The sequence below is a fragment of the Mizuhopecten yessoensis genome, unplaced genomic scaffold (genome assembly GCF_002113885.1).
Source record: "Mizuhopecten yessoensis strain PY_sf001 unplaced genomic scaffold, ASM211388v2 scaffold8213, whole genome shotgun sequence".
Lineage (NCBI taxonomy): Eukaryota > Metazoa > Mollusca > Bivalvia > Pectinida > Pectinidae > Mizuhopecten > Mizuhopecten yessoensis.
The window spans coordinates 566,156-579,329 of NW_018407435.1; the positions used below are offsets into that span (position 1 = coordinate 566,156).

Sequence of the window (13,174 nt, forward strand, 5' to 3'; positions counted from 1 at the left end):
TAGTGAGTACATGTCCTGAAGTTGGTTCTATATTGGGGTACCAGTGATTGCCTTACCTCAATAGTGAGTACATGTCCGGAAGTTGGTTCTATATTGGGGTACCAGTGATTGCCCCACCTCAATAGTGAGTACATGTCCAGAAGTCGGTTCTATATTGGGGTACCAGTGATTGCCTAACCTCAATAGTGAGTACATGTCCAGAGGTTGGTTCTATATTGGGGTACCAGTGATTGCCGTACCTCAATAGTGAGTACATGTCCAGAAGGTGGTTCTATATTGGGGTACCAGTGATTGCCCCACCTCAATAGTGAGTACATGTCCAGAAGTCGGTTCTATATTGGGGTACCAGTGATTGCCGTACCTCAATAGTGAGTACATGTCCAGAAGCTGGTTCTATATTGGGGAACCAGTGATTGCCCTACCTCAATAGCGAGTACATGTCCAGAAGTTGGTTCTGTATTGGGGTACAAGTGATAGCCCATCTGTATGATGCTCTCAAACGACTCACAGCCATAGCAGTGAGACTCTTGGGGTTCTTGATGTTGTGTGCCTCGTCCAGAAGAATTCTCTCAGAAGTTGGTTCTATATTGGGGTACCAATGATTGCCCTACCTCAATAGTGAGTACATGTCCAGGAGTTGGTTCTATATTGGGGTACCAGTGATTGCCCCACCTCAATAGTGAGTACATGTCCAGAAGTGGGTTCTGTATGGGGTACCAATGATAGCGCTACCTCAATAGTGAGTACATATCCAGAAGTTGGTTCTGTATGGGGGGAACCAGTGATAGCCCTACCTCAATAGTGAGGACATGTCCAGAAGTTGGTTCTATATTGGGTACCAGTGTTAGCCCTACCTCAATAGTGAGTACATGTCAGAAGTTGGTTCTGTATGGGGTACCAGTGATAGCCCTGCCTCAATAGTGAGTACATGTCCAGAAGTGGGTTCTGTATGGGGGACCAATGATAGCCCTACCTCAATAGTGAGTAGATGTCCAGAAGTTGGTTCTATATTGGGGTGCCAGTGATTGCCCTACCTCAATAGTGAGTGCATGTCGAGAAGTTGGTTCTATATTGGGGTACAAGTGATTGCCCTACCTCAATAGTGAGTATATGTCCAGAAGTTGGTTCTGTATGGGGTACCAATTATAGCCCTACCTCAATAGTGATTACATGTCCAGAAGTTGGTTCTATATTGGGGTACCAATGATTGCCTTACCTCAATAGTGAGTACATGTCCGGAAGTTGGTTCTATATTGGGGTACCAGTGATTGCCCCACCTCAATAGTGAGTACATGTCCAGAAGTCGGTTCTATATTGGGGTACCAGTGATTGCCGTACCTCAATAGTGAGTACATGTCCAGAAGGTGGTTCTATATTGGGGTACCAGTGATTGCCCCACCTCAATAGTGAGTACATGTCCAGAAGTCGGTTCTATATTGGGGTACCAGTGATTGCCTAACCTCAATAGTGAGTACATGTCCAGAGGTTGGTTCTATATTGGGGTACCAGTGATTGCCGTACCTCAATAGTGAGTACATGTCCAGAAGTCGGTTCTATATTGGGGTACCAGTGATTGCCCCACCTCAATAGTGAGTACATGTCCAGAAGTTGGTCCTATATTGGGGTACCAGTGATTGCCCTACTTCAATAATGAGTACATGTCCAGAAGTTGGTTCTGTATTGGGGTACCAGTGATTGCCCTACCTCGATAGTGAGTACATGTCCAGAAGTTGGTTCTTTATTGGGGTCCCAGTGATTGCCCTACCTCAATAGTGAGTAGATGTCCAGAAGTTGGTTCTATATTGGGGTACCAGTTATTGCCCTACCTCAATAGAGAGAACATGTCCAGAAGTTGGTCCTGTATGGGGTACAAGTGATTGCCATAACGCAATAGTGAGTTCATGTCCAGAAGTTGGTTCTATATTGGGGAACCAGTGATTGACCTACCTCAATAGTGAGTACATGTCCAGAAGGTGGTTCTGTATGGGTTACCAGTGATAGCCCTACCTCAATAGTGAGAATATGTCCAGAAGTTGGTTCTATATTGGGGTACCAATGATTGCCTTACCTCAATAGTGAGTACATGTCCAGAAGGTGGTTCTATATTGGGGTACCAGTGATTGCACTACCTCAATAGTGAGTACATGTCCAGAAGGTGGTTCTATATGGGGTACCAGTGATTGCCCTACCTCAATAGTTAGTACATGTCCAGAAGTTGGTTCTGTCTGGGGTTCCAATGATAACCCTACCTCAATAGTGAGTACATGTCCAGGAGTTGGTTCTATATTGGGGTACCAGTGATTGTCCTACCTCAATAGTGAGTACATGTCCTGAAGTTGGTTCTGTATGGGGTACCAGTGATAGCCCTGCCTCAATAGTGAGTACATGTCCAGAAGTTTGTTCTGTATTGGGGTACCAGTGATAGTCCATCTGTATGATGCTCTCAAACGACTCACGGCCATAGCAGTGAGACTCTTGTGGTTCTTGATGTTGTGTGCCTCGTCCAGAAGAATTCTCTCAGAAGTTGGTTCTATATTGGGGTACCAATGATTGCCTTACCTCAATAGTGAGTACATGTCCAGAGGTTGGTTCTATATTGGGGTACCAGTGATTGCCGTACCTCAATAGTGAGTACATGTCCAGAAGTCGGTTCTATATTGGGGTACCAGTGATTGCCCCACCTCAATAGTGAGTACATGTCCAGAAGTCGGTTCTATATTGGGGTACCAGTGATTGCCTAACCTCAATAGTGAGTACATGTCCAGAGGTTGGTTCTATATTGGGGTACCAGTGATTGCCGTACCTCAATAGTGAGTACATGTCCAGAAGCTGGTTCTGTATGGGGTACCAGTGATAGCCCGAGGTCAATAGTGAGTACATGTCCAGAAGTTGGTCCTATATTGGGGTACCAGTGATTGCCCTACCTCAAAAGTGAGTACATGTCCAGAAGTTGGTTCTGTATTGGGGTACCAGTGATAGCCCATCTGTATGATGCTCTCAAACGACTCACAGCCATAGCAGTGAGACTCTTGTGGTTCTTGATGTTGTGTGCCTCGTCCAGAAGAATTCTCTCCCATACGATTCTCAGCAGGTTACACTGCAAGACAGGGTCCGACGTCTGTAACGCAATACAATACTAATAATATAATACTTAACTCAACCATGTTTCAATCCTTCTGAAAAGCATAACATTGGCAGATGGTGGATGGTGAAAAACCAGGTATGAGAATATTTTGTAAAGATTTTAATACAATCTATCTATAAAATTTTGACCATTCTATCAATTCTAAGAAGCTTTGGGGTTACTGATTACTTGCAGAATTTTACATGCAAAAGTCTTTGATTTTTGTTTACTGTCGAGCCTAAAGATATACCATGAAAAAACTTTGCCATAAACATGAGTTTCAAAAGTAAGATGAAATTACAAAGGGGACAAGAAAACTTCTTTGAGAGCTATCAAATTTCATGATGACAAACTTTGATTCTGAAGTTTTCTATTGAAAAGTGGCCTTCTGCAAGTAGGGTGAAGTTATCATTACAGCGAACATTTGTGCACAACTTAACATAAAGTAATCAATCAAATGGGAATGGCCAAATTTACACTGGGCGAATACGGATTTGTCATTGGTATGGCAAAAACTTGACCGGGCGGAATTTCCCCGGTAAACAGCAAGTCAACATTTTTAGGACAAGAGTCTGGAGAAAAGTTTCTGATATCCAAATAAAATCTTACCCCAGACTGAGGATTTTCAGGTTCTTCGTCATCCTTCACCGGTTCGTCTGCACTGGCAGTCAAGGAGGAGCCAACTTCTTTTGCCACAATGTTATACGTGGTGATGACTACGTCATGTTCAGCGAGCCTGTCGTATCAAACGGTTTATATTTAATAAAATGATAACAAGTTTGTTTTTCTTTAATGTTATTCAATTCCTTTTTATGGGACCTTGATTTTTTTATACTCTATTGCAGGTTTAAAACAGACACATAGCTTGATATCTAGTAAGGGTGTCACAATATGCCTGGAGTGTATCACAATATATTTCAATATAGAAGCAATGTATTGCGATACGTATCCCAATATATGTCAAAAATATTACAATACAGCAGTGATTTTTTTTGCCTAGTTTTACACCTGAATACAGGCTTTTTCCCTTGCCTAAAAAAGTGCTTTATTTTCCCAAAATGAGAAAAAACTGGAATATCTTCCCAATTTCAATAATAATAATGCTGTTTTTTCCAATTCATGTAGGAACAGGCTGTTGTAAAATTTAGGTTGAAAAACCACTGTACAGTGATATTTCGTTTCTGTATTGCGATATGATACAAATATGTCTGTGTATTGCAATACACAGGTTTACCTATATATTGTGACAACCATAGCATCCATGTATTCATAACAACACCTATGATAAACATCAAACCAATTGCAACATAACTTATTTCTGGTTTTTCATACAGGTTGGTTTATACTGTGTAACAGAAAAAAAATCTACAAAAATCGACTTTTGGGAAAATGTTTTTTTTATGCCCGAAATAGGATCAAGAAAATAAGAATAATTGCCTACTGGACCAACATTGAAGTGTAAATATCAACCTCTTGTGTAACACTAAATAGGAGGAATTAACTGTATTGGAAGACCAATCAGTGTACAGTAAAAATTAGCCAAAAAAAAAAAAGGATCATCACATTGAAAGAATATCACACCATGAATATTGCTTAAAGCATTCAAATGTCGAACATATTAGCTTTTGTTGCATTTTTGTGACAGAATATTAAGTTAATCAACATCAATATCGATACTGGCTTTGTAGAAATGCATTGACAACTTATTTGTGTATTAAAGTTTCATAAATTAGAAGTTTTTCTTTCACATATTAGAATGTATGGATGTTTAAAGTTGGCCTGCGGGGCTGTTGGGAGCTGTTTTAAAGTCCAAATTGAACAACATTTCAATTTATACATGTAAGGTTTTAACATTATCTTCAGCAAAATACTGCAAAGTGCTCTAAACCATTTTCTATGCAGGTTACTCTTAGCAATAATGCCATCTTGGTTAAGATATCTCCAAATAATGAATGAAGTCAGGTTGATGAATACCTCACCTCGTGCAAATTTGACTAAACTGTTCAAAATGGCTAAGTCCATGATTTTGGACAACAGAACTGTGAATATTTTGTGTGTGTTTTATCTGATTGCTAAATCTTTTGGCAGGAATTACCACCATAACATGGTCCTCTTGATTAAGGGGAAGTAAGGTTAAATTTGTATCTTATTATTTTAACAGATCATTTTTTTCTTTCACACAATACAACAGAATGGGGGGATACGTAATTTTCAATAAAATGATGAAGTTGTATAATATGAATGTTTAACTTAAAATTCTCAAAAAAACATCTGTTTTATCATTGCTTTACTGGCAAAATCATTTGTAAATCGGACAAAACTGGTGCACAAAATATAGATTTTCGTTGTTCAGAATCATGGACTTTTTTCAGTGTTGAGGCAAAATTGCATGAGATGAAGTTTTCACCATCAGAGCTTGGACACATTTGTACACTTATCTTACCAAAATAACCATTTCCAATAAGTTCTGCACACATACAATTGGATATAAAATGCTTGAAAGCATTTGCTTGTCCTTTTTCAAATTACATGTTACAGAAATAGTTTAATTGTTTATTTTGGACATAAGTTAACACCAAAGTGGCACATTTGGTCAAATTAGATGGTTGATATTTTTTTGTATGTGAATGTATCATTTTTCGCGCATTAATATTAGATAAAATGTGATGTTTTAAGAAGCTTAAGATATAGACTCATAAGGTCACTGATATTAAGTAATTAGTATTTTCTGCATTTAAATAGAAAACAAAAGTCAATATTGTCAAGCTAAAAATGCTTTTAAGCCATTTTCATAGTTCAATAATTTTTCAATGCAATACCTCTGCTGTAACATTTTGGTAAATCTGTACTATATTTCAGTTGGTCTTGCTATACGGTTAATCTTATATATCCAGTATTGTAAAAGAGGTATATATTACACTTCAAAAGTGGTCAGATATGTGATTTTCCTTATTTTCTTGATCCTATAGAAGGTCAAAAAATTATTTTACCAAAGTTTGATTCCAGGAGACTTTTTTCCTGTTATAATTCTGATAACTACCATTCCAAAAAACAAAAAATAAATTCTGATGCAATTAGTTTGAGGTTTGGGCTGATTTATCATAGGGTGACTAGACTACCTAGGCTATAGAATAATTGATTCATATTATGCCATTTCATATTCCTATCTCCATTCTGAGGTTTAACCAGACTCGACAATGATATTTCTAGGCGTGACATGCACACCATGTACATCCACAATCTTATAAGTTACAAGAGATCCCTTACGGATCTTGGCGCCCACCATTGTTCCATCTTCATTATTTCTATGTTAGTTTGATCTTTTCTCTTATCTGTTTGATCAAGTCATGCATACCATAATAATGCACCTTGAGGTAACTTGATCTAGACTGGACATACTGCTGTGTATGAAAGACAACATTCAATGTGAGTTTATCATTTCACATATTTACTATTACAGTACTTTAATGTGGAAGATTAATACAGAACTTGAGAATGTTCTGTTAAGTTCTTCCTGCAGTCATCTTGTTTTTATGATCACTTTCAAAATAAAACACCCACAACTAAGGACCAATTGGAACCTATACCTGTATATCAAATTTGAGAAAGACACCTCAAGCACTTTCTGAAGATTATAGCAATAACAAACTGTAACGGTCAAAATCCAAGATGGCCACCCTTCATCCATTTTGTTTATTCCATCAGTCACAAAAGTAAACATGCACAATTAAGGACCAATGAAAACCTACATAGCAAATTTGAGTAAGACCCATCCAGTACGTTCTGAGAAATAGTGATAACAAACTGTCTAAATCCAAAATGGCCACCTGTCGGCCATTTTGATTATCTAATGAATCTCGAAAGTCAACATGCACAACTCAACTACAGACCAATTGCAAGGTGAACATACATATCAAATTTGAGAAAGATCCTTCCAGTACTTTCTGAGAAATAGCGCTCACATTCTTTACTTCTAAAAATTCAAGATGGCACCTGTCAGCCATCTTAGTTTTCTGATCAGTCCAAAAATTTGATATGCAAAACTAGGGACCATGGGATACCTTCATGTGAAGTTTCTCCAGCACTTCCTGAGAAATAGCGCTAACAAGAATTGTTTAAGGACGGACGGACCATGGACGAAGGGCGATTTGAATCCTCCATGACAGTAGTATGGCCAAAAAAGTTTGAAAGGATTTTGGCCAAGATAATTTACACAACATATACACATTCAATGATTCACTAGGCTGATATAGATGGTGAGTCACCTGCCCTGTCCATCATCTGGACATGATCATGAGTACCCAGAGAGACAGGGTCTCGGTGAATACACATATTATTGCATCACATTACCTGTAAAAAATGAAATTATGAAAAATTGTGGCCAAAATCCTTTAAGGATAGGCAAGTCCCCTGGGCAGGGCTGATCTTGCCAGCATATGTGTATCCAAATCTTCATGCAAAGCAAATGCATATATTATAATAGGGTTATAGGGTCTCAAAGGTTATGACCCAATGACTAAGCCCTTAAGGGTGTGGCCAGACCCAAGGGTCAATTATAATACAATGACTGTATATATACAGTTATGACCAAGGAACAAGTCTCTAAGGCCCGAGACCCTTGGGGGTCAATTCGTATATCTTTATTGTTTCTGTCGCTTTGTGCTCAGCATTTATATGTATTTACATTTGAGCTGCAAACCCACTTAATGAATATTACCAGCAGAAATGCATTTTATTTGAGTATGAAAGCAAAAACTCTCGTGACATATTATGTGGTTTACTTATGAAGTCATAGATAAACCTTGTTTAATGAGTGTTGTCGCTTCGCTTCGGATAACATGGAGAATGGCCCTGCGTCAAACACTCAAATGACCATAGTTAATTATTGGCACAAATTTTATTTAAATAGGGTTGTTCCTCCAATGTCATTTAAAGGACGACGCATATATAAAACGCAGTAAATAATTAAATAAATTTAGACCAAATAAATGAAATTAAACAATTGTTCTATAGTCAAAATGTAAATATATGGATTGAACAGCGTTTTTTTCATGCTGGTATGAACGCAAATCGGTTACATCCATATTAAACATGAAGTCCTAGCAGGTTTCATGCCATATGGATGTAACCGAATTGTGTTCATAATGTGGCCATTCCGGTAGACTATGTTTGTGTGTGTGTGAACAAAGAGGAATAACTTTTGCAAAAATTAGCATTCCAGCAATGACTGCAGATGAAATATTCTTCCAGGCGGGTATGTCTTATTATCCAATACACAGGTTTATCTACCCACAGTACAGGTATGTCTTATTACCCAATACAAAGGTATATCTACCCACAGTACAGGTATGTCTTATAACACAATACACAGGTATATCTACCTACAGTACAGGTATGTCTTGTTACCTAATACACAGGTATGTCTACCCACAGTACAGGTATGTCTTATTACCCAATACAAAGGTATATCTACCCACAGTACAGGTATGTCTTATAACACAATACACAGGTATATCTACCTACAGTACAGGTATGTCTTGGTACTCAATACACAGGTATATCTACCCACAGTACGGGCATATCTTATTACCCAATACACAGGTATATCTACCTACTGTACAGGTATGTCTTATAACACAATCCACAGGTATATCTACCTACAGTACAGCTATGTCTTATTACCCAATACACAGGTATATCTATCCACAGTACAGGTATGTCTTGTTACCCAATACACAGGTATTTCTACCTACAGTACAGGTATGTCTTATTACCCACTACACAGTTATATCTACCTACAGAGCAGGTATGTCTCATACAAAATACACAGGTATATCTACCTACAGTACAGGTATGTCTTACTACCCAATACACAGGTATATCTACCTACAGTACAGGGATGTCTTGTTACCTAATACACAGGTATATCTACTCACAGTACAGGGAAGTCATATTACCTAATACACAGGTATATCTATCTACAGTACGGGTGTGTCTTATTACCCAATACACAGGTATATCTATCCACAGTACAGGTATGTCTTATTACCCACTACACAGTTATATCTACCTACAGTACAGGTATGTCTCATACAAAATACACAGGTATATCTACCTACAGTACAGGGAAGTCATATTACCTAATACACAGGTATATCTAACCACAGTACGGGTATGTCTTATTACCCAATACACAGGTATATCTACATACAGTACAGGTATGTCTTGTTACCTAATACACAGGTATATCTACCCACAGTACATGGAAGTCATATTACCTAATACACAGGTATATCTACCCACAGTACAGGGAAGTCATATTACCTAATACACATGTATATCTATCCACAGTACGGGTGTGTCTTATTACCCAATACACAGGTATATCTATCCACAGTACAGGTATGTCTTATTACCCAATACAAAGGTATATCTACCCACAGTACAGGTATGTCTTATTCCCCAATACACAGGTATATCTATCTACAGTACATGTATGTCTTATTACCCAATACACAGGTATATCTATCTACAGTACATGTATGTCTTATTACCCAATACACAGGTATATCTTCCCACAGTACAGGTATGTCTTATAATTATTACCCAATACACAGGTATATCTACCTACTGTACAGGTATGTCTTATAACACAATCCACAGGTATATCTACCTACAGTACAGCTATGTCTTATTACCCAATACACAGGTATATCTTCCCACAGTACAGGTATGTCTTATAATTATTACCCAATACACAGGTATATCTACCTACTGTACAGGTATGTCTTATAACACAATCCACAGGTATATCTACCTACAGTACAGCTATGTCTTATTACCCAATACACAGGTATATCTTCCCACAGTACAGGTATGTCTTATAATTATTACCCAATACACAGGTATATCTACCTACAATACAGGTATGTCTTATTACCCAATACACAAGTATATCTACCCACAGTACGGGTATATCTTATTACCCAATACACAGGTATATCTACCCACAGTACGGGTATGTCTTATTACCCACTACACAGTTATATCTACCTACAGTACAGGTATGTCTCATACAAAATACACAGGTATATCTACCTACAGTACAGGTATGTCTTACTACCCAATACACAGGTATATCTACCTACAGTACAGGTATGTCTTGGTACTCAATACACAGGTATATCTACCCACAGTACGGGTATGTCTTATTACCCACTACACAGTTATATCTACCTACAGAACAGGTATGTCTGATACAAAATACACAGGTATATCTACCTACAGTACAGGTATGTCTTGTTACCTAATACACAGGTATATCTACCCACAGTACAGGGAAGTCATATTACCTAATACACAGGTATATCTATCCACAGTACGGGTGTGTCTTATTACCCAATACACAGGTATATCTACCTACAGTACAGGTATTTTTTATTACCCAATACACAGGTATACCTATACCCACTGTACAGGTACATGTCTTGTTACGCAATACGCAGATGTATCGAACCACAATTACAGGTATGTCTTATTACCCAAAACACAGATATCTCTACCTTAGGTACAGGTATCACATTACTGAATACAGATACATTTTAGACAATTTACACCAGGTATGTAAATGCTAAGGTTTTTAAAGCTCCACTGACCTACTTTACCATAGATTTCTGTATTATCACTGTATGTTTGTCGGTAACCTCGCTCAACAGGGAAGTTATTTAGTCTGCACACCTGCAGGTCTAAACAGGTAGATCTACGCATTGCTGCAGTGATGGGCGTATCCAGAGCAGAAATTTGTTGATATTGCTATCTAGTCAGCAGCATTGTCAAATTCAGCTGAACTTTTGACTTCCAAGTTTTGATCAAATTTTTACAATATCAGCAGGAAAGTGACAGATTTATCAGCAAAGCAAGACGGAAGTTCATCATGTGATTGTGAATTCCAGGGCTGGAGAAATACGGACAATGTAAGTTAACACTGAGAAGTGAGGGAATGGACAACCTGGATTCATCATCACAGTAACCCTGTGACATCAGTGATCGTGAGGTAGTTATTCTATAGTGTTTTTACATTACAATAAGTTTAACAAACATACTTCTGGATGGGACAGTCAAGTCAAGTTTTCATTTCTTTATATATAACAAACTCTTATTTGTGAGTGTTTACAAATGTTTATACAAGAACAACAAACATCTTCAAGACTTCAACAAATAATTTAGCTTTTCATCAAAATGGCAACCGCTAAAAGCCAAATGCCTCTCCGTATTAAAGGTCAAACGGCATGTATTCACCACAAGGAAAGACAGCTAGAATTTTATTGTGAAAAATGTCAAGAACTGGTTTGTCCAAAATGCCTTTCTTCTATTCACAAAACCCATCCAGTTAGTGACCTAAGTGAAATCACTCCCCAGAAAGCACTAGACATTAAAAACTTTATAGACAGAACTGAAAAAAAATCCTTTGTACAAATTAGGAAATACATCACCACTACCGATACCCTCCTTAAAGACAACACCAGTACTTTTGAGAAGCTGTCACAAAAGTTAAAGATGCAAACAGATAAATTAAAACAAGAGCTGGACATGCTTACAGAACAGACACTCTCTCTTTACCACAAAATGGAAGAGAATAATACCAAGCTGATAAAGACATACAAACAGGACCTGGAGATGTACGAGAAGCAACTCAAACAACAAATTCAAGAATGTAAAGCAAGTCTCCAGCGTGGTTCACACATACAGATTTATGATACATATTGTGAGATCCAGTCTCCTACATACAGTCTCCCTGTAAAACCTGTCCTGGGTACTGCCAACTTCACTCCAAGTGAAAATCCTCAAGATCACTTGAAAAAAGCCTTGGGAAAAGTTATCACCTCAGGTCAAGGTCAAACTTTAACTGACCAGGATCGGTCAGTTTCAACATCTGATGATATGGGACAACCGTCTTCACAACAACAACAGTCAGGAGCAAAAGTGAAGAAGGCAGTGACAACATACAAACTACTGCCACAGACCAAGATAGTGGAGGAGTGGAAGGCTCCATGTTACATTGATTCTATATGTCCCACCACTGATGGTCAGGTGTGGACCATTTTCTATATAACATTAACTCTCCTGGACAGGAAGGGTAATGAAATACAGGAGGTCAAACACAAAGCCTGGATCAGAGACATCAGTCTGTCACCCACCACACACACACTGTGGGTCTGTGATACAGAAAACAACATCATGGAGCTGGTATCAGGACGACTGACTCACAGATTCAGTACCAAGGAGTTACCCAGGTGTATATGTGTTACAGCCAGTAACCATGTCATTGTAGGGATGACCAGACACATCTCCAAATTTACCACAGATGGTAAAATGGTGTGTACTACAATGGCTAAAGGGACTGGGAAACCATTAGTGTGTACACCAAACAGTATCTCAGAGTGTCCTGTCACTCACAATGTGGCAGTCACTGATTTCAGTAGTGAAAGTGATGGTGGTGATGGAAAACGACATGTTGTTGTGATGGACACTGATTTCAAGGAGCTGCTTGTATATAGAGGTGACACCCCCAGTACATATAAACCAACACCACAAACAGAAGGTAGACCATTTAACCCCCATGGTGTGGTGTATGACAGTGTGGGGAACCTGATCATAGGGGACTATAACAACCACAGGGTCCTACTCATCAGTGGAGGTGGTGAGTTCCTCAGGGTCATACACACAGACACAGGTTATACACGGGCTGTAGGTGTAGACAGGGAGGATGTCCTGTGGGCAGTGTTTGGGGGTGACAATGTCAAACTACTACAGTACAGCAGTGTGTGACACCTGTAACCAAACAACTAGTATATCTAGTAAACATGACAATGACATGGAAATCAGAGACAAAGGAAACTTATGATTACAAATCAACTACAGATTGTGTGACATTCACAGGATTATAAGTAAAATGTCTGGACTACAGATTGTGTGACATTCACAGGATTATAAGTAAAATGTCTAGACAACAGATTGTGTGACATTCACAGGATTATAAGTAAAATGTCT

General features: G+C 38.5%; 2 protein-coding genes across 2 annotated transcripts in view; one reads left to right on the plus strand and one right to left on the minus strand.

Annotated features, from left to right (window-relative positions):
- The window catches only part of LOC110455421 (transcription termination factor 2-like), a 57,952-nt gene that overhangs the window by 24,319 nt on the left and 20,459 nt on the right, over positions 1–13,174 (minus strand). Inside the window, exons 13-14 of the mRNA XM_021505552.1 lie at positions 3,734–3,860; positions 2,925–3,118 (exon numbers count right to left, since the gene is read on the minus strand). Coding sequence (XP_021361227.1) covers positions 2,925–3,118; positions 3,734–3,860 — 321 coding nt within the window. The remainder of the gene's footprint in view (positions 1–2,924; positions 3,119–3,733; positions 3,861–13,174) is intronic.
- On the plus strand, positions 10,813–13,113 carry LOC110455422. Its single transcript, XM_021505553.1, has one exon. The coding sequence runs from the start codon at positions 11,363–11,365 to the stop codon at positions 12,950–12,952; it is 1,590 nt and encodes a 529-aa protein (XP_021361228.1). The 5' UTR covers positions 10,813–11,362; the 3' UTR covers positions 12,953–13,113.